Source organism: Cydia amplana, chromosome 4, assembly GCF_948474715.1.
Source record: "Cydia amplana chromosome 4, ilCydAmpl1.1, whole genome shotgun sequence".
Classification (NCBI taxonomy): domain Eukaryota; kingdom Metazoa; phylum Arthropoda; class Insecta; order Lepidoptera; family Tortricidae; genus Cydia; species Cydia amplana.
The window spans coordinates 11,476,161-11,494,722 of record NC_086072.1 but is presented as its reverse complement, the minus strand read 5'-3'; the positions used below and the strand labels follow the sequence as shown (position 1 = coordinate 11,494,722).

The following is an 18,562-nucleotide window of genomic DNA, read 5'->3' as shown; positions in this document are numbered from 1 at the left end:
TTTTGCATTAGTAAAAAGCGAGTGTTGCGTGTCGGACTATTGACAATAATTAACATTATGTGTAGTGAGTGGGTGGTTTGAAAATGTGTTGTCTACCCTAAACTTTTTCATACTTACACTTTCCGTCGGGTAGTTGAACAAATCTCTGTTTTGACATTTTGCTGGGCTGGGACATCAGTTAGCCGCGACCACGACCAGTGAAACCTGTGTCGAAACGTCAGTAAATAAAGGTAATAAAATAAATTTCGCTAAAATGTCTATAAAATGTGAGTTAACATGTGTTCAAAACGCGAAAGTTTTAAATATTATATTAGAGAGAAAAAATTAACAATCTTGACGTGTGTTTTTGTTGAAAAACACTTGTAAAATAAGTCACGGCAAATATGAAACGATTATGAATCATAATATACGATTATTTACATTATTTTGCTTTTCATTTACGGACATTTAAGGACATTTACTTGTGTGATGAACTAGTAATATTTGCTCCGGAGTCATGGATGTTTTCTATGTATGTATATAAGTATGTATTTATCTATATAAGTATGTATATCGTCGCCTAGTACCCATAGTACAAGCTTTGCTTAGTTTGGGGCTAGGTTGATCGGTGTAAGATGTCCCCCAATATTTATTTATTTATTTTATTTAATAAGTTAAGATAAGAATTCTTGAGTGCTTTCAGAAATACAATTGTAATTGAAAAATGGAACGTTCACGTTTGAGCGTAATTAAATTCCGATCCAAGCTCATTTCGCGCAATAAAGCTACTTACATAATATAACAGGAAATATGGTTGGTAGAGAACGTAACGGCTCTAGCCAAAAGGCGTAAGTAATAAACTTTATAAGAATCCTCGTGAGTCCACGAAGCTGACTCGCAGTGATTTACGCCTAGGGGCCGCAGATATCTCCATTTATTGCAAAAAAGAAAATGCTTTTTGCCCGCGACACTGCTGTTGTCAACCAGCTAATATATTAAGTAGGTTATTTTTATAATAAGTATTTTTACAAAAAGGACAATAGGGCACGGCCCCATTAAGTAGGCACATAGATTTTTCGTTTTGTTGAGCCAACAGAGTAGCAGGTACCTATATGAGTTGGCGTACCTACCTAAATTTGAAAAGTTTAACTAAACGTAATACGAGGGGCGTTCAAAATATTGTCGGTATTGATATCTTACAACCTCTTCTAAAATTTCTTTCGTTACTGGCCGCTAAGGTTTATTCATTGACATTAAAAAAAAGTATAATTCGAATCGAGATGTTCTTTTGTTTTTCTGCAATTGCTGAACAAACATGAACATCATGTGGGAATTGACAATGTTAACTAAATTAGAACATCGATGCGTGATAAAATTCTTGACAAAACAGGGTAAAAATCAAAAAACCATAAAAGAGGAAATGGATTGTGTTTACCGTGAGTCTGCTCCTTCTTTATCTACCATTCAAAAGTGGTCAAGCGAGTTTAAACGTGGAAGGGAGAGTGTTGAAGACGACCCTAGACCTGGCCGGCCTGTAGTAGCTACTTCACAAGAAAATATTGATAAAGTGGAAAAACTTATATTGGAAGATGGTCGAGTGAAGGTAAAATCTATAGCACAAGTAACCAATCTCTCTATTGGTACCGTACATGATATTATCCATGACCATCTTAATATGTCAAAAGTAAGTGCAAGATGGGTTCCGCGAATGCTGACTCGGCTTCAAAAAGACATGCGTGTAGCTTGTTGTTCCGATTTTATTGACCTGTGCGGTGAAAATCCTGATGAGGTGCTGCAAAGAATAGTTACTGGAGATGAAACCTGGGTTCATCATTATGACCCAGAGAGTAAACAAGAGTCCATGCAGTGGCACATTAAGGGTTCAGCTCATCCCAAGAAGTTCAAGGTCATCCCTTCAGCTGGCAAGGTCATGGCCACGATATTTTGGGATTTTGAAGGAGTATTACTGATCGATTATAAAGAAAAAGGTGTAAATATCACAGGACAGTACTACGCTAACATTCTACGTCAATTAAAGGATGCAATCAAAGAAAAGAGGCGAGGAAAGTTAACCAAAGGTGTTATGCTTCTGCATGACAACGCCCCCGTCCATACTGCTCATATTGCCAAGGCAGCTATTGTTGAATGTGGGTTTGAAACTGTTACTCACCCACCGTATAGTCCGGACTTAGCCCCCAGCGACTTCTTTTTGTTCCCCAATCTTAAAAAGGATCTGCGTGGAAATAAATTTTCCGATGATGAAGCATTGAAGGCGGCAGTGGAGGAGCATTTTTACACCAAAGATAAAAAATATTTTTATGCAGGATTAAAAAAAATAATTGATCGATCTTTTAAGTGTATGAACATAGGGGGGGAGTATATTGAAAAATAAAAATATCAAACTTTTCGTACTTGTTTGTTTTCATTCTCATACCGAGAATATTTTGAACACCCCTCGTACCTGTGTACGTAGACAATTTAAAAGGTGTTTAAATATTTCTAAAATTTTTTTAACAAAATTAACGTACCTACCCATTAAATGGGAGAAATTTTCTACCCATCATTAACAAACAAAGTAAACTTTCCTATTTCTTTTCAATTTTTTGTTATTGTTCCCGAATGTTTAACACTGTGATTATAATCAGGTTTATACAATTGTACCTACATCGTTACTATAAGTAGGTATTGGTGTGTGACATATTTCGTTGCAACCAAGTTTTACAGTGGAATCATAAAAAAGGCAAAAAGCATAGGAACCATAAGAGTTTGTTTGGATTTTGATATTAGGTATGGATTTTGATATTTAAACACAAGTACACTTAAAAGATTTTCGAAATCCAACGGTTATTATTACGGTTTTTTATTTGTAAATTGTAATCATATTTGCAAGCTTCAATGAGTAAACCCACTCAAACAAGTTTTTTGAAGTGAAAATTTCTTTAGCGGCGCTGGGCACTTTTTGAGATGGGGAAATAATGATAAACTCGAGACAGCGTAAGGCGATCACGTGACCGTAAGGGGCGTAAGGCGATTACGTGACCGTAAGGGGCGTAAGGCGATCACGTGACCGTAAGCCCCGTAAGGTGGCCACTCATAATTTAAATGGCATTTAAATCAATAAAGAAAAACTCAATGTTATTTGACATTTATGTTGCGGACTCCTTTTCAAGACTCTTTTCCAAAAAAATAGGGTATTTTGGAACGAGAGTGTTTTGAGAGCGCCGCTAAAGAAGTTTTTGCTTCAAAAAACTCGTGATGAAGTAGATTGTTAAAAATTGCATAAATTTAAAAACCGGCCAAGAGCATGTCGGGCATGCTCAGTGTTGGGTTCCGTAGTTACCCTTCCGTCACAATGGGCTAAACTGGAGCTATTAGTACCTATAGGTAGAAGATTTTTAATAAAGGGATGAAATTATGCTTCATTCTTATACCTCTAATCACAGTGAACAACTTTCGAGTGCTAATAAGTTTTTGACGTTCAGAGTTAATAGGTTTGAACTGTTGACTTTGTATTACCATTCAGCTCTAGTTAGGTGGATTAGGTAGATATATAGATACGTACAGTACATTATATAAGTTGCACTTTCATACCAATAAAAGTGTACCTAATCAAAATAACGGACTTTAAATATGCAAATAATAACCGAGTTTTTCATTTAGGACGGAATTCGAGTGCAGGTACGATGACCTGAATCGCTGGAGGAGGCCAACAATTAGAATTAGAGGTGCGCGGGCGGGCGGGCGGCCGGGCTTCAGCGGCGAGGGCGGCGGTGGCGGCGCGGCGCGGCGGCGGCGCCGGCCGTCAGTCGGCGGCCGCTCTTCGCGCGCCCCACGCTGCGCCCGCGAGCCTGCAGCGCGGCTATTATGCCGGCGCACCGGGCCCGCATCCCACGTGCCGCGTGCCCGCCGCGCCCCGCACCACACTATACATCACCACCTATATCACGCGCGATTACGCGTCTCACGTCTACCGGAATGTAAATATTTATGGATGTCAGTTTCCAGTTGTTTAGATTGGCTGTGAATTTTAAGGTACGTAAGTAATGTTTGGTGTTTCGATTTTTGCACGACACCGTTGTAGACTGTATATCACGCGTCAGTGAAACTAATGAACGTTTTTCATAAAACAAACAAATAGCATGCACTTACGAAATCGCATAGTGCTTTGTGACTTCAAAATGATTGTCAATAACAATTATTTGACTTTGTGGCGCACGAACCCTTTATGATATTTGGATCGATAGTTTACCATTACCCAGATATGTAGAGTTCCGTAACTGATTTTTGCATTAAGTAATTTAAAACGCGATTAAAACAACGATAGCGAGCAGGGCTAGTGCGCCGCCGCGCCGCGACATGCAATTCATGTGTTCATAATAACAGCTCCAGATGTTTTGGATACAGAAATGTAGTGGGTAGGTAGCCAAATAGATTGTTTCTGTTAACAAACCCTATTCGAACAATGAATGCAGAAACTAGATCTTTAAACATAATCACGCCTAACAATCTTGATCTGAAGTTAAAATAACAATACCTACTGTAATAATAATTTAACGAAATTGACAAAAAATAATAAATTATCGCTTTAGCCCTGTACATTTTACGTTTGCAGCTTGTGAGTATGAGCTTCCTTAACATTTAAGCATATGAGACGCTATATTAATATAGGTAAGGTCAATCCCGTCAAGGCTAATCCCGTCATACTTAGGGACTATTCCGCCCATTAGCGTTTTTCTCGAACAACGAACAAAATTAATAAATTCATCGACAAAGCAGCGATTGCTTTTAGTTTTAGCAATCAAAAGCAAATGGTATTTTTTTCCTACGATTGAAAATCAAATAAATATACGCTCGTGGACGGAATAGTCCCTATGACGGAATTAGCCACATTGACCTTACATATTATTGCCTTATTACGTATGTAAGTTATCCTCGCAATATCCCTGCAACCTCGTAGCCTTCGCGTCTATAGGACGTATAGCACATGATTCACGAGCTCGTATTGAGGGCCAGTCTTTGTTTTTACTCGGAGACAGCGGGCCGTAGCGGAGAATTTTATTCGGCGCGGGAATTCGCAATATCGACGCGAACTTAACTAAATAAATTACCGACTCCCAACAAAATTATACCAACCAATTAACTTATTTTAAATAAAGATATGATGGCACATATTAATATAAAATTTATTGATTGGCATAAAATGTTTAGGTGAAAATGAAATCGGCAAGGCGTGTTCGTGTACATGAAGATGCTATACGACATAGGTAATATATTTCTACATTTCTATTACATTCGCAATATTCGTAGTTCTTGCGTAGAAAATATTTTTAGGTTTTCATTTTTCTTCGTTTCAAATAAAAACTTACTTAATTAACGATTTTTATTATTTGCTACTCGTAGATAGATATGAAATATTAATATTTTCTTTTCTAGTTATTCTTAGGTGTAGGTACCTATTTGCGCTTTAATTATATGCAACTAAAATTAATCTTTTTTGTGTGCTGCCTCTCTACGTTAGTTTTGAAAACACCTGAAACTATTTATTAAATATTATTTGGTGATTGTGCAATCATATGCTGAACTGTAGGTACTGTAACTATAATATCGTAAACTTTGATGATATTAAAACATGTCTGTACGTTACCTACTTATGCAAAATGTGCCTTGTTGCAGAACAAGGTTAAATTATTTAATGTGCCAAAGAAAATTACCCTAAATGATCTATTCATAAGCTACAAACAAGTAGCTTCGTAACTTAAGTTGCCTTAATACCTTCATTTTACGACGCACTCTCGGAGCCCGAGTAACAAACACCTATGTTAATCTAATATTAATTGCTTGCCTGCTGGGTGTAAAGTAACGTCATATGAATTGGTTTCTAAGTTGAATTTTAAATTAAGGATTAAGTTATTCTGTCCCTATGTTTGTATTAACTCTTTATTGTACAGAACACACAGATACACAAATATGGCACAGGATAGGGAGTACAGAGGCGAACTTATCCCTCAATATATAGTACTCAAGTAGTAGTCGTAGTTGTATCAATATAGATGGTACTATTATTGTATCTGCAAATATGTTGAAATGCATCTACCCTTTAATAGATTACTAAAGTAGATCAATACGAAAATGGAAAACTCTTTTAGAAGGTTGATGTGCGTAATATTACGTTTAACAACCCCTTATGTAAGTGTTTAATTTCACAGGTAAATAGGGGGCTTATCTGTGGCTGGGATATTGATATTCCAATAAGGTATTTATGATAAGCCGATATCTAATAGAGTAAGTACAGTGTATCTATATTAAACCCTACGTGGGCAAAAAGACAAAGAGATACTCTTACAACTACTTATCATTAATATAAATGTAAAGTCAAATAGTGTCAGTCAGTTTATTTGTGCAACAAGAGAGCAAAGTACGATATTTCTTCGATTGCTTATTTTGAATCCCGTGATTCTACAACAGGCCTCGTAACGCAACTGTCACTGTCGCACTAATATGGAAGAGTGATAGAGAGACACAAAGCGTTTCGTTGTCGAAGCGATAGCGATTGTCAGCTTGGCTATGCCGGCTGATCTATCTAATTTGAGTTTAGCAAAGGAATCAAAAGCACGATGTGTAAATACGAGGGGCGTTCAAAATATTCTCGGTATTGATATCTTACGACCTCTTCTAAAATTTCTTTCGTTACTGGCCGCTAAGGTTTATTCATTGACATTAAAAAAAAGTATAATTCGAACCGAGATAGTCTTTTGTTTTTCTGCAATTGCTGAACAAACATGAACATCATGTGCGAATTGACAATGTTAACTAAATTAGAACATCGATGCGTGATAAAATTCTTGACAAAACAGGGTAAAAATCAAAAAACCATAAAAGAGGAAATGGATTGTGTTTACCGTGAGTCTGCTCCTTCTTTATCTACCATTCAAAAGTGGTCAAGCGAGTTTAAACGCGGAAGGGAGAGTATTGAAGATGACCCTAGACCTGGCCGGCCTGTAGTAGCTACTTCACAAGAAAATATTGATAAAGTGGAAAAACTTATATTGGAAGATGGTCGAGTGAAGGTAAAATCTATAGCACAAGTAACCAATCTCTCTATTGGTACCGTACATGATATTATACATGACCATCTTAATATGTCAAAAGTAAGTGCAAGATGGGTTCCGCGAATGCTGACTCGGCTTCAAAAAGACATGCGTGTAGCTTGTTGTTCCGATTTTATTGACCTGTGCGGTGAAAATCCTGATGAGGTGCTGCAAAGAATAGTTACTGGAGATGAAACCTGGGTTCATCATTATGACCCAGAGAGTAAACAAGAGTCCATGCACTGGCACATTAAGGGTTCAGCTCATCCCAAGAAGTTCAAGGTCATCCCTTCAGCTGGCAAGGTCATGGCCACGATATTTTGGGATTGTGAAGGAGTATTACTAATCGATTATAAAGAAAAAGGTGTAAATATCACAGGACAGTACTACGCTAACATTCTACGTCAATTAAAGGATGTAATTAAAGAAAAGAGGCGAGGAAAGTTAACCAAAGGTATTCTGCTTCTGCATGACAACGCCCCCGTCCATACTGCTCATATTGCCAAGGCAGCTATTGTTGAATGTGGGTTTAAAACTGTTACTCACCCACCGTATAGTCCGGACTTAGCCCCCAGCGACTTCTTTTTGCTCCCCAATCTTAAAAAGGATCTGCGTGGAAATAAATTTTCTGACGATGAAGCATTGAAGGCGGCAGTGGAGGAGCATTTTTACACGAAAGATAAAAAATATTTTTACGAGGGATTAAAAAAAATAATTGATCGATCTTTTAAGTGTATGAACATAGGGGGGAAGTATATTGAAAAATAAAAATATCAAACTTTTCGTACTTGTTTGTTTTCATTCTCATACCGAGAATATTTTGAACACCCCTCGTAATTTGATCTTGTGTAGCTCACACAACTTATCAGATCACCTTAGCTTTAACTTTACCGAAAAAACTGAGAAGTATGTGGCAACTAAACTAGAGATTGTTAAAAGTAGAAATATTCAATGAATAACAGGTCAGGCAAAGACATGAAATCCATTTGTTTTATTTAATCATTATTTGCATTCTACTATGGAATGATATGGTCTAAGTACTTAGATTCAAATAGTCTACGAAATAGATTAGGTTAAACATGTATGATATCATACCAAGTATGTAGTAATTTGGCCTCAATTAGACTACATTTTTAACCCTGACTCGGGTTAGATTAGAACTGAGGGCATAACGCGCAACGTAAATATTTGCGTATTATGGGCTTTCTGATAGCAATTAGGGCTTACAATAAACTGGATAGAAAAGGCATAATCCATCATAATAAATGATAATATTTATTCATTGCGTGCTTTGTAATAGTTATTTGTTTTACAAGGGGGCAAAGTTATTGTTTAACCGCTCGTGCTCATATTGATACCCAAGCAAGCGAAAGATTCCAAAATTGGAATCGTAAAATTGAATCTTAAGCGTTGTGAGGGTTTCAAAGCACGAGGGTTAAACAAAATTTGCCCCCGAGTGAAACACAATTTTTTTCACCACACCAATCCGAAGAAAATTTTAACTGTAAGATATCAAACAAAATAAAACCAAATCAAATCCAAATGAATGGTATAAAACATTTATCATTCAAAATCATCATTTAAAAGTCAATTCTACCAGAAAACATAAGAAAACAACTCTAAATTTGCATTTGATTACTTTGCCTCACATGTGAATAATGCAAGTGCAAATGCAACTTTGCTATCAGTTTTTGAACAATCAAGCTTTACCAGTTGGTGTGGTGAAACTTTAAATGTCAATGCCTATATCTATGGATTGATAATAAAGTATCTGTTATCTAAATATAAATAATGCTTAAACTTGCATAGTAGGTACCTAACCCATTTCCCTTACATTTAATATGTTTTTTCTACTCCCGTACTTTTATTTGTCATATAAAGGGTCGTGCACACATTAAGGTGTGCCCCTATCCTACCCCTATCTTATAGTTGTCAAGACAAGTCTTTAGTCTATTCCCCAAAAAAGAATTTGTGCATACACGCAGGATCTTTTTGGCGATTTTACGATACTTCGTGTAATGACCACTTAAAAAATATTGAATGAAATACAGTGTTGCCAACCTTATTTAAACCTCTAGCCGCCCATACGTCAAACCTTGCCAAGCAAAATGAAATTTTATTTTGTCAACACAAAGTTCAAATTAGAATGCAACAGGAGACTTTTTTATAGGTCTCTGGGCGGCTAGAGGTTAAATGTCATCTCTGACGAATAAATGAACCATAGACATGTTTTTTTTTTATTTCATTCATTCATTCTTTTCCCGCCCGTACCCTCCATTTTTGCTACTTCTTGAATTAAAAATATGAGTTAAATTTACAATTTTATTTCAAAGTAAGTTCTTGGTGGTAGAAAAAGTATTGTATGCAACGTTGTTTAACTGAGTCAAAATATACTCTTGGCGTCTTTATTAACAATTTTCAGCTTCGCCTCAAATTGTTACTCACGCCACTCGCCTTTTTTGACCTCTCTTAAACAACGGTTGCATAAAATACTATAACCTACTAGCTTTTAATAATAAAAAAAACATGCCTTGATAGTTTATTTTTAATTCATCTTAGTTTAGAATCGCGAAAATATGCAACTCATTGTAAATTTTGAGATTGATCTGTAACGGACTCGCGGTCGATTCATGAAAGTGAAAGCGACTGAAAATCGGTATTTACGGCAGTTTGTTCAAGAGTTATATTTGTATGAATTCTTGATATAACTGGAGTTAGACCAAGAAAAGTCTGCAACGATGTTCATAGCACACGCACTGCAAGTGTTATTTTAACCCTCTGCCGTCTATCAGACCGCCTTATTCTTATTCTGTCTTTAGATTTTTCTCTATTTTTTTTTAAAGTATAAATATAATGTTCACAAGAAGGAAAATTAATGAAGTTACTTGAAGTTGCTGATTGTTAAGTTTTTTTTTTAATTTTTTTGTTAGCCTAAGTGCAAATTTTAAGAAACTGGAATCTCATTAAAATGTATTATATATTTCTTATGTATTTTATTTAAAACGTATTTTAAAATTGAATTTATTAAATTATAAATGGATTGATTGTTATATAAAACAATAGTTACCATTTTGCCATTAGTTTATTTTTAATGAATTATTGAAAATGAGGTCTGATAGACACCACATCAGTAGAATCTCTCTAAAAAGTCACCTCAGTTGCAGAGGGTTAAACCTCTAACTTCTATGAAATTATGACTTATAAAAGTTATCTTCTATATATATGTCGGCGGCAGATCGTAAAATCGGGCATATCGAGATATTCCTAGGCATATCATGAAACGCCGCCATTTCATGATCTGACTAAGATTAACCCAGGCGTATCACGATCTGCCTTATAAAAGAGGCGGCAGATCGGTCAGACCAATGTATTCGTTGATATTCCTATCTTCATACCGGGCGCATCGTAAAATAATTGATGAGATATTCCTAGGCATATCATGAAACGCCGCCATTTCATGATCTGACTAAAATTAACTCAGGCATATCACGATTTGTCTTATAAAGGATTCGGCAGATCGATGGGAGCAATGTATTCGTCGAATTCCTAGCTTCATTCATACCGATCGCATCGTAAAATAATTGAATTTTTTGCCACTGGTGGCGCTGCATTCTATATGGCGCTGCGTCCGAGTCCAGTGTTGCCAGATCGTACCTTTTAATACAAGTTTACGTTCCTTTTAAGACTTGAAGTTTGCTCGATATGGCTGGTGGTCGCTAGGCAGATCATGAAATGCCGGCGTTTCATGATCTGCCTAGGAATATCACCCCTTGAGGTTTGCACGATATGGCTGGTGGTCGCTAGGCAGATCATGAAATGCCGGCGTTTCATGATCTGCCTAGGAATATCACCCATTGAGGTTTGCACGATATGGCTGGTGGTCGCGCTAGGCAGATCATGAAATGCCGGCGTTTCATGATCTGCCTAGGAATATCACCCCTTGAGGTTTGCACGATATGGCTGGTCATCGCTAGGCAGATCTTGAAATGCCGGCGTTTCATGATCTGCCTAGGAATATCACCCCTTGAGGTTTGCACGATATGGCTGGTCGTCGCTAAGCTGATCATGAAATGCCGGCGTTTCATGATCTGCCTAGGAATATCACCCCTTGAGGTTTGCACGATATGGCTGGTGGTCGCTAGGCAGATCATGAAATGCCGGCGTTTCATGATCTGCCTAGGAATATCACCCCTTGAGGTTTGCACGATATGGCTGGTCGTCGCTAGGCAGATCATGAAATGCCGGCGTTTCATGATCTGCCTAGGAATATCACCACTTGAGGTTTGCACGATATGGCTGGTCGTCGCTAGGTAGATCATGAAATGCCGGCGTTTCATGATCTGCCTAGGAATATCATCCATTGAGGTTTGCACGATATGGCTGGTGGTCGCCAGGCAGATCATGAAATGCCGGCGTTTCATGATCTGCCTAGGAATATCACCCCTTGAGTTTGCACGATATGGCTGATGGTCGCGCTAGGCAGATCATGAAATGCCGGCGTTTCATGATATGCCTAGGAATATCACACCCTACTTATTTGATATGCCTAAACGTCGCTAGGCAAATCGTCAAACGTTGATGTTTGAACGATATGGCTGGTAGTCGCTAGTCAGATCATGAAATGGCGGCGTTTCATGGTATGCCTAGGAATATCTCGATATGGCCGATTTTACGATCTGCCTCCGACATATATAAATGCAAGTGTCCTGACTGACTGACTGACTGATTGACTGATTCATCAACGCAGAGCCGAAACTACAAAAGCTAAAAAGTTGAAATTTGCACACTAGGTTGAATTTATAAAGTGTACAAGAGATAAGAAGCGATTTTGAAAAATTCAACCCCTAAGGGGGTTAAAAAGGGGATGAAAGGTTGTATGGGGTTCAAGTGTTATTTTAAGCTAGGAATTTGAAACTTTGTAAAAATGTATTATATTAAAAAATGAGAAAAATGATTTCAGCGTTTTCGAAAATTCATCCCCCAAGGTGGTGAAAAAGGGGTTGAAAGTTTGTATGGAGATCAAATATTTTTGTGAGTGTGGGACTTGAAACTTTGTATATGGGTATATTATTATAAGACAGGAAAAGTAATTTCAGCGTTTTTGAAAATTCATCCCCTAACAGGGTTAAAAAGGGGTTGAAAATTTGAATCCATTACAAATGCTTTGAAACTTTTTAGAAAGGCATAATAGCCGATTACAAAAATAAAATAAATGCGACGTTTTAGGAAATTCAACCTCTAAGGGGGTAAAAAAGGGGATGAAACTTTGTCTTGGGGTGCAAATTTTATTTTAAGCTAGGACCTTGAAACTTTGCAAAATGGTATTAAATTAAAAAACAAGAAAACGAATTTCAGCGTTTTTAAAAATTCATCCCCCGAGGTGGTGAAAAAGGGGTTGAAAGTTTGTACCGAAATCAATATTTTTGAGTGTGCGGGACTTGAGTCTTTGTATAAAGCCATATTATTAGAACTCAAGAAAAGTAATTTCAGCGTTTTTAAAAATTCATCCCTTAAAAGGGTTAAAAAGGGGATGAAAGGTTGTATGGGGTTCAAGATTTATTTTAAGCTAGGAATTTGAAACTTTGTAAAAATGTATTATATTAAAAAATAAGAAAACTAATTTCAGCGTTTTCGAAAATTCATCCCCCAAGGTGGTGAAAAAGGGGTTGAAAGTTTGTATGGAGATCAAATATTTTTGTGAGTGTGGGACTTGAAACTTTGTATATGGGTATATTATTATAAGACAGGAAAAGTAAATTCAGCGTTTTTGAAAATTCATCCCCTAACAGGGTTAAAAAGGGGTTGAAAGTTTGAATCCATTACAAATGCTTTGAAACTTTTTAGAAAGGCATAATAGCCGATTGCAAAAAAAAAGGAATTGCGACGTTTTAGGAAATTCAACCCCCAAGGGGGTAAAAAGGGGATGAAACTTTGTCTTGGGGTGCCAATTTTATTTACCTTGAAACTTCGCAAAAAGGTATTAAATTAAAAAAACAAGAAAACAAATTTCAGCGTTTTTAAAAATTCATCCCCCGAGGTGGTGAAAAAGGGGTTAAAAGTTTGTACGGAGATCAAATATTTTTTAGAGTGCGGGACTTGAATCTTTGTATAAAGCCATATTATTAGAACTCAAGAAAAGTAATTTCAGCGTTTTTAAAAATTCATCCCTTAAAAGGGTTTAAAAGTTTAAAAGGGGTTGAAAGATTGTATAGGGTTTAAATTTTATTTTAAGCTACGAATTTGTAACTTCGTAAAAAGTTATTTCATTAAAAGAGAAGAAAACTAATGTCAGCGTTATTCGAAATTCAACATTTAAGATGGTGAAAAAGGGGTTGAAAATTTGTATGGAGGTCAACATTTTTTGTAAGTGCGGGACTTGAATCTTTGTATAATGACATATTATTAGAATACGAGAAAAGTAATTTCAGCGTTTTTTAACATTCATCCCCTATAAGGGTCCAAAAGGGGTTGAAAGTTTGTATAGGGTTCAAATTTTATTTAAAGCTAGGAACTTGAAACTTCGTAAAAAGGTATTTTATTAAAAACAAGAAAACATATTCAGCGTTTTTAAAAATTCATCCCCCAAGGTGGTGAAAAGGGGGTCGAAAATTTGTATGGAACCCAAATATTTATTTGAGTGCGGGACTTGAATCGTTGTATAAAGGCATACAATACAAGAAAGGTAATTTCAGCGTTTTTAAAAATTCATCCCCTAAAAGTTTAAACAGGGGTTGAGAGTTGGTAGAAGGTTCAAATTTTATTTAAAGCTAGGAACTTCAAACTTCGTAAATAGGTAGTTAGGTAGTAGGTTTTATTAAATAGTGGACTTGAAAATCTTCTGGGGGTTGAGAGAGATTATATCGAGAAAAAATTTATTATGTTAGGGGCTTGAGACTTCGTAGCCAGGTTGTGAAAGACAAATCTCATGCGTTGTATATTGTATAATAATTAACAAATGATTAACCGTCCCTACTGCTATCTTTTGCTGCATAATGTTCTAAGCTAATGTAGAATTTATAACCACCAATATACAAATCCACGCGTACGAAGTCGCGGGCAACAGCTAGTAAATTATACTTGCACTGCGTTTGCTATCAAAATCGTTGCAGTCTTTTCTTGGTCTAACTCTAGGTACCTCTCGTAATCAACTTTACTTTTCGAAAAGTCTGTAAGTAGTTTATTTTACCCCTTCCACAGGCTGATTTTGTTTAAGAATTTTGCTACATTTTTCATCTTGTTTTGTTACGAACTTAAGTCCTCTATTAGGCTTCTCACGCGCGTCAATTTTATAAGAATACCTATGCTGACATTATTTTCTTTCAAATAGTTTGTACGGAACCCTCGGTATACGAGTCAGACTCGCAGTTGACCGGGTTTTGTTTTTATTTTTCATATCATAAGAAGGCACGGAACATTCCATTATGCTTATTTCGACATGCACATGGTAATTTTTTTTTTTAATTAGCTAACACCTTGTCACAGTGACATTCAATATGAAAGTCGCTTAAGACCTCATACTATTGTAAAATGAAAAACACAAAATGGGTAGGAAATTAAATTATTTGTCCGTACCTACTTAATCTACCTTTAAACGAGCAATTCTTGCATATTTACTTATTTATTTATATATATTTTTTCGGGGATCTCGGAAACGGCTCTAACGATTTCGATGAAATTTGGTATATGGGGGTTTTCGGGGGCGAAATATCGATCTAGCTAGGTCTTATCTCTGGAAAAATGCTAATTTTTGAGATTTTAAATGTTTTCCGAGCAAAGCTCGGTCTCCCAGATATTACTACTTATACCAGCTAATATTTTTACTGACCATAGCCGGGCATAGCCCCATGTGCAGTTGGCTGATTTTTACTAATAATAACTCAGTAATTAATTGCTATACAATTGTTATATTTTTTTTGGCCGAATAACTCACAAATATAATTAAAATTACGATTATTTCTCCTGTTTCAACGTTTTCCAGACGTTTTGGTACGAATCATTTTACACGTTGTTTCCCTTTATTTGAAGCATAATCCTCGTCAATGTCGGTAAGGATTTCTTCCGTGTCGACAGTTCGCCGCCGCGACGCGACGACCGGTATATAAACCCCTATCTTGAAAAGTCGACTCGTACCCATCTCGAGGAAAGTTCAAAGGTCATTATGATCACAACCACGATTGTTAAAAATTGTACCTAACTCCTATACTTAGATATATTACCAATATTACCATGCTACACTATGAAGTATACAGAGGCAGATTCTAATTCAAGAATTTGTGGAGATTTTAAACTTATGATACGACCCTGACGATAGTTCATGCTAATTAGTGTGTGCGAAATGCACTGGGCAGTCGTGTAGTTAGGCATCTCGCTTGCACTTACTGGTGCGCGCGAGATGCCTAAATGATACGACTTAACGTCGTGTCAAAACTAAATGAAACTCTAAATAAATTATAAAAACAGAATCAACCTCCATGCTCGTGTATGCCGTAAACTAACCCATGTTGTATATTTTCTAGCCTATTCAACAACGTACTAGTCTACAATTTTTTTCATATACCTACCTATATGGTTTATGCTTTCAGCGATTTTTTGTTCAAGATTCAGATTCAAGAAGTGAGATCATTAATATTAATACTAAACATTTATTTAATCAAAAGCATACTCTTCCCCATAATACGACATTGCAGTATTTGCAGTACAATCACTACATAGTATAATAAAACAATGTCGCTTCCCGCTGTCTGTCTGTCTGTATGTATGCTTAGATCTTTAAAACTACGCAACATATTTTAATGCGGTTTTTTTAATAGATAGAGTGATTCAAGAGGAAGGTTTATGTATAATTTATTAACCCGTGCGAAGCCAGGGCAGGTCGCTAGTATAAAATATAGCAATACATAAAATTAATTTTGTTTAATGAATACAACACTGTTTATATTTATATTACAAAAAACGTAATGGTATTTACTTCATCATATCGCATATCGTGCCACGCTTCATAGGTACCTACTTATTGAATGTGTGCATCAATTCGTACGAATATATTAACACATTCAATAAGTAGGTAAACGTGTAGAACAACATTTGTAAATACCATTTAAATAATTTGATTTTGAAACCTTGACAATCCTTGTCAATTTTGGTGCAACAATACAGCGATCGGTCTTTGTATGGAGCGTTTTAACTCGCGGTGCGCGCGACACATTTTATTCTGCAATTTGGAAGTTTCTGGGGTATACCTAATAGATATGTATATTAGAAACATTTAAATCCCACAGGAAGTGGAAGCGATAGCTCATTTTTCAAAAAATCATGCATGTAGCTAATTGTTTTTTTTATCTATGTTAGTTATTATCTTAACAATCAAGTGAAACGTTACGTTACAGTTTCTTATATTATATATTGAAATATTAATTCAAATAAGTAGCCACCAGCTCATTCAATGGTGGTTTCATAGAGATTAAATAATTATCTGCATTTAGTTGTTTTCCGCCCAACGTTTTAATTGTAGAATGTGAATAATAAATACTTTTTTGACAGTTACCTAAGTATTTTAAAATTATCACTTTGGTTCTAGGGTTCAAACATTTTAAGCTACAACTTTGCATTGAAAGCACCGCACTAATCTAGATAACATTAAAAGCACCACTCTTAATGTAACAGTGCACGAAACACGCTCACTATAGCTATTAGCTCTTGATTATGACCGCGACTTATATAAACGCTGTATTTTTTACCTAAACCTACCTATTGTCAGCAGAAATGAAAATCGAAAATGCTGAAACCCTCCAAGTCTTGCGAGGAAAAATCTCGTAGCAACAAAACTATTATTGCTACGTGTAAAAGGAATCAGATTTATTGAATAGGAAATTTTCACTTTGTGTCGCATCGCAGCCCATGATTTCATAGCGTGACGTGAAGTTAAATCGCTTAGGAACCGGGCAGGTGATGCCTCGTTTCAACACGAGGGGAGCGTGGCGTAGCAGTCAGAAACACTCGCTCCATTTATTCTTGCCTTTTTCTATGTACATCTGGTAATTTTAATCAGTAAACCTATTAGTGGTATTTATTGGTTCTACAAATTTTACTGATACGATTTAAAAGTATATTTTATCTATCAGACATAAAACACTACTGCTTATCGTGCGATAACCGCTTTAATTATAAGCTCTATTCGCATAGTCTCATTGAAACAAGGCAAGCGTATAAATAGTCGAACCGATGGTATCTACGTGTTATTGACAGCGTCTCGGCGCAAGAGTAGGGTGCCGCGCTCCGCACACGGCCTATTTAAGAGCTTCTCGGAAAATCAACAGCTCTTTAAGGCGCACAATACGAATAGCGAGGTACCTAACATGGAGCTTGAAAAACAAAGTGGGGGTTAGGCGAAAGGAATAAAAGGGTATAGCGGAGAGAGCAGATAAGCATTGAGGATATACCTAATTGAAGTGGCAGTGATGTGCGGTGTTGTTCGCAGTGAGAGTAAACCTGGCGGCGGCGACCGGCTGGCGACGCCGCGGATGTCGCTGCTGGGCAAGCCGCTCAGCTATCGCGCCACGCGTCGCGACGCGCGTTACCGCCGCCTACAATCCAAGTTCTACAATTTCCTTGAACGGCCGAGGGGTGTTAAGGCCGTCCTGTATCATATGATTGTGTAAGTCGTCCACTTTGAACATTAACCCGATTTCCTCTGCTTGTAAACAAGAATCTACATTTTATTTTATCTCGTCCTTTTAATGAATGCTATCCTAGTTTCTCAATGTCTTTATTTGCACATATAAGTTTGTCCTTGTATTTACACCAATTTTCTGTGCCGAGAATTTGTGTTACGAAGATTAAGATGGTAAACAGAGGGACAAACGAACATTTATATTCGTTTTTATTCTTCTTAGGAGTTATTACGATGTTCGATCAACGGTGTTATATTATATTTACCATGTTACATTAGTTACATATACTTGTCGTATATAGTATAGTAATATAGTCAAGTTGAAGATAAACAAGCGCAGATTTAAAGTCATTCGTAAACACTTCCGTTTACAACCCACAGCGTATCGAAATCCCGCAATTTATTTTAATGGCATATGAAATGAGACGTTTAAGTGATACGCTCGAACCGTGCTTTGTGTTGATCAAGTCGCAAAACATTTACAAATATGAGATTTATGAGTTAGTAAAAGTACGAAATTATAACTACAACGATTACTATACTGGGTCTATTTGTCTCGCTCTTGCCTAATACTAATTCAGCTGAATACTAAGTTAATATTCTTGGATAAGTTCCAAGTTACAATATTATAATAATATTGTAATATAACATTTTATGGGTATCATTTTAAAAGACAGTAGGTACATTAAGAATAACTTTGGTTTGCTGGTTACTAAAATTATTTCGGTGTTTATAAACTTCCAATGATGTTGTGGAAAGTTCGCCTGTAGAAGAGTGAACACTGGATTATTTTGAGTGCTACTAATGTATGTACTTATGTAGTTAG

At 36.5% G+C, this 18,562-nt stretch overlaps 2 protein-coding genes across 11 annotated transcripts in view; both read left to right on the top strand.

Moving 5' to 3' along the window:
- The window catches only part of LOC134647233 (negative elongation factor D), a 387,727-nt gene that overhangs the window by 224,618 nt on the left and 144,547 nt on the right, over positions 1–18,562 (top strand). The gene's annotated exons all lie outside the window — the stretch shown is intronic.
- Positions 3,758–18,562, top strand: part of LOC134647229 (potassium voltage-gated channel subfamily KQT member 4) — a 70,140-nt gene continuing 55,335 nt past the window's right edge. For 4 of the 10 annotated variants that reach the window (XM_063501477.1, XM_063501487.1, XM_063501486.1 and 1 more), the window contains exon 1: positions 17,270–17,721. In XM_063501477.1, the coding sequence (XP_063357547.1) occupies positions 17,525–17,721 (197 nt within the window). In that variant the 5' untranslated portion in view covers positions 17,270–17,524. Of the gene's footprint in view, positions 4,012–17,264; positions 17,722–18,562 lie in introns of those variants that run through there. The other 6 variants (XM_063501482.1, XM_063501479.1, XM_063501483.1 and 3 more) reach the window with 6 other exon arrangements.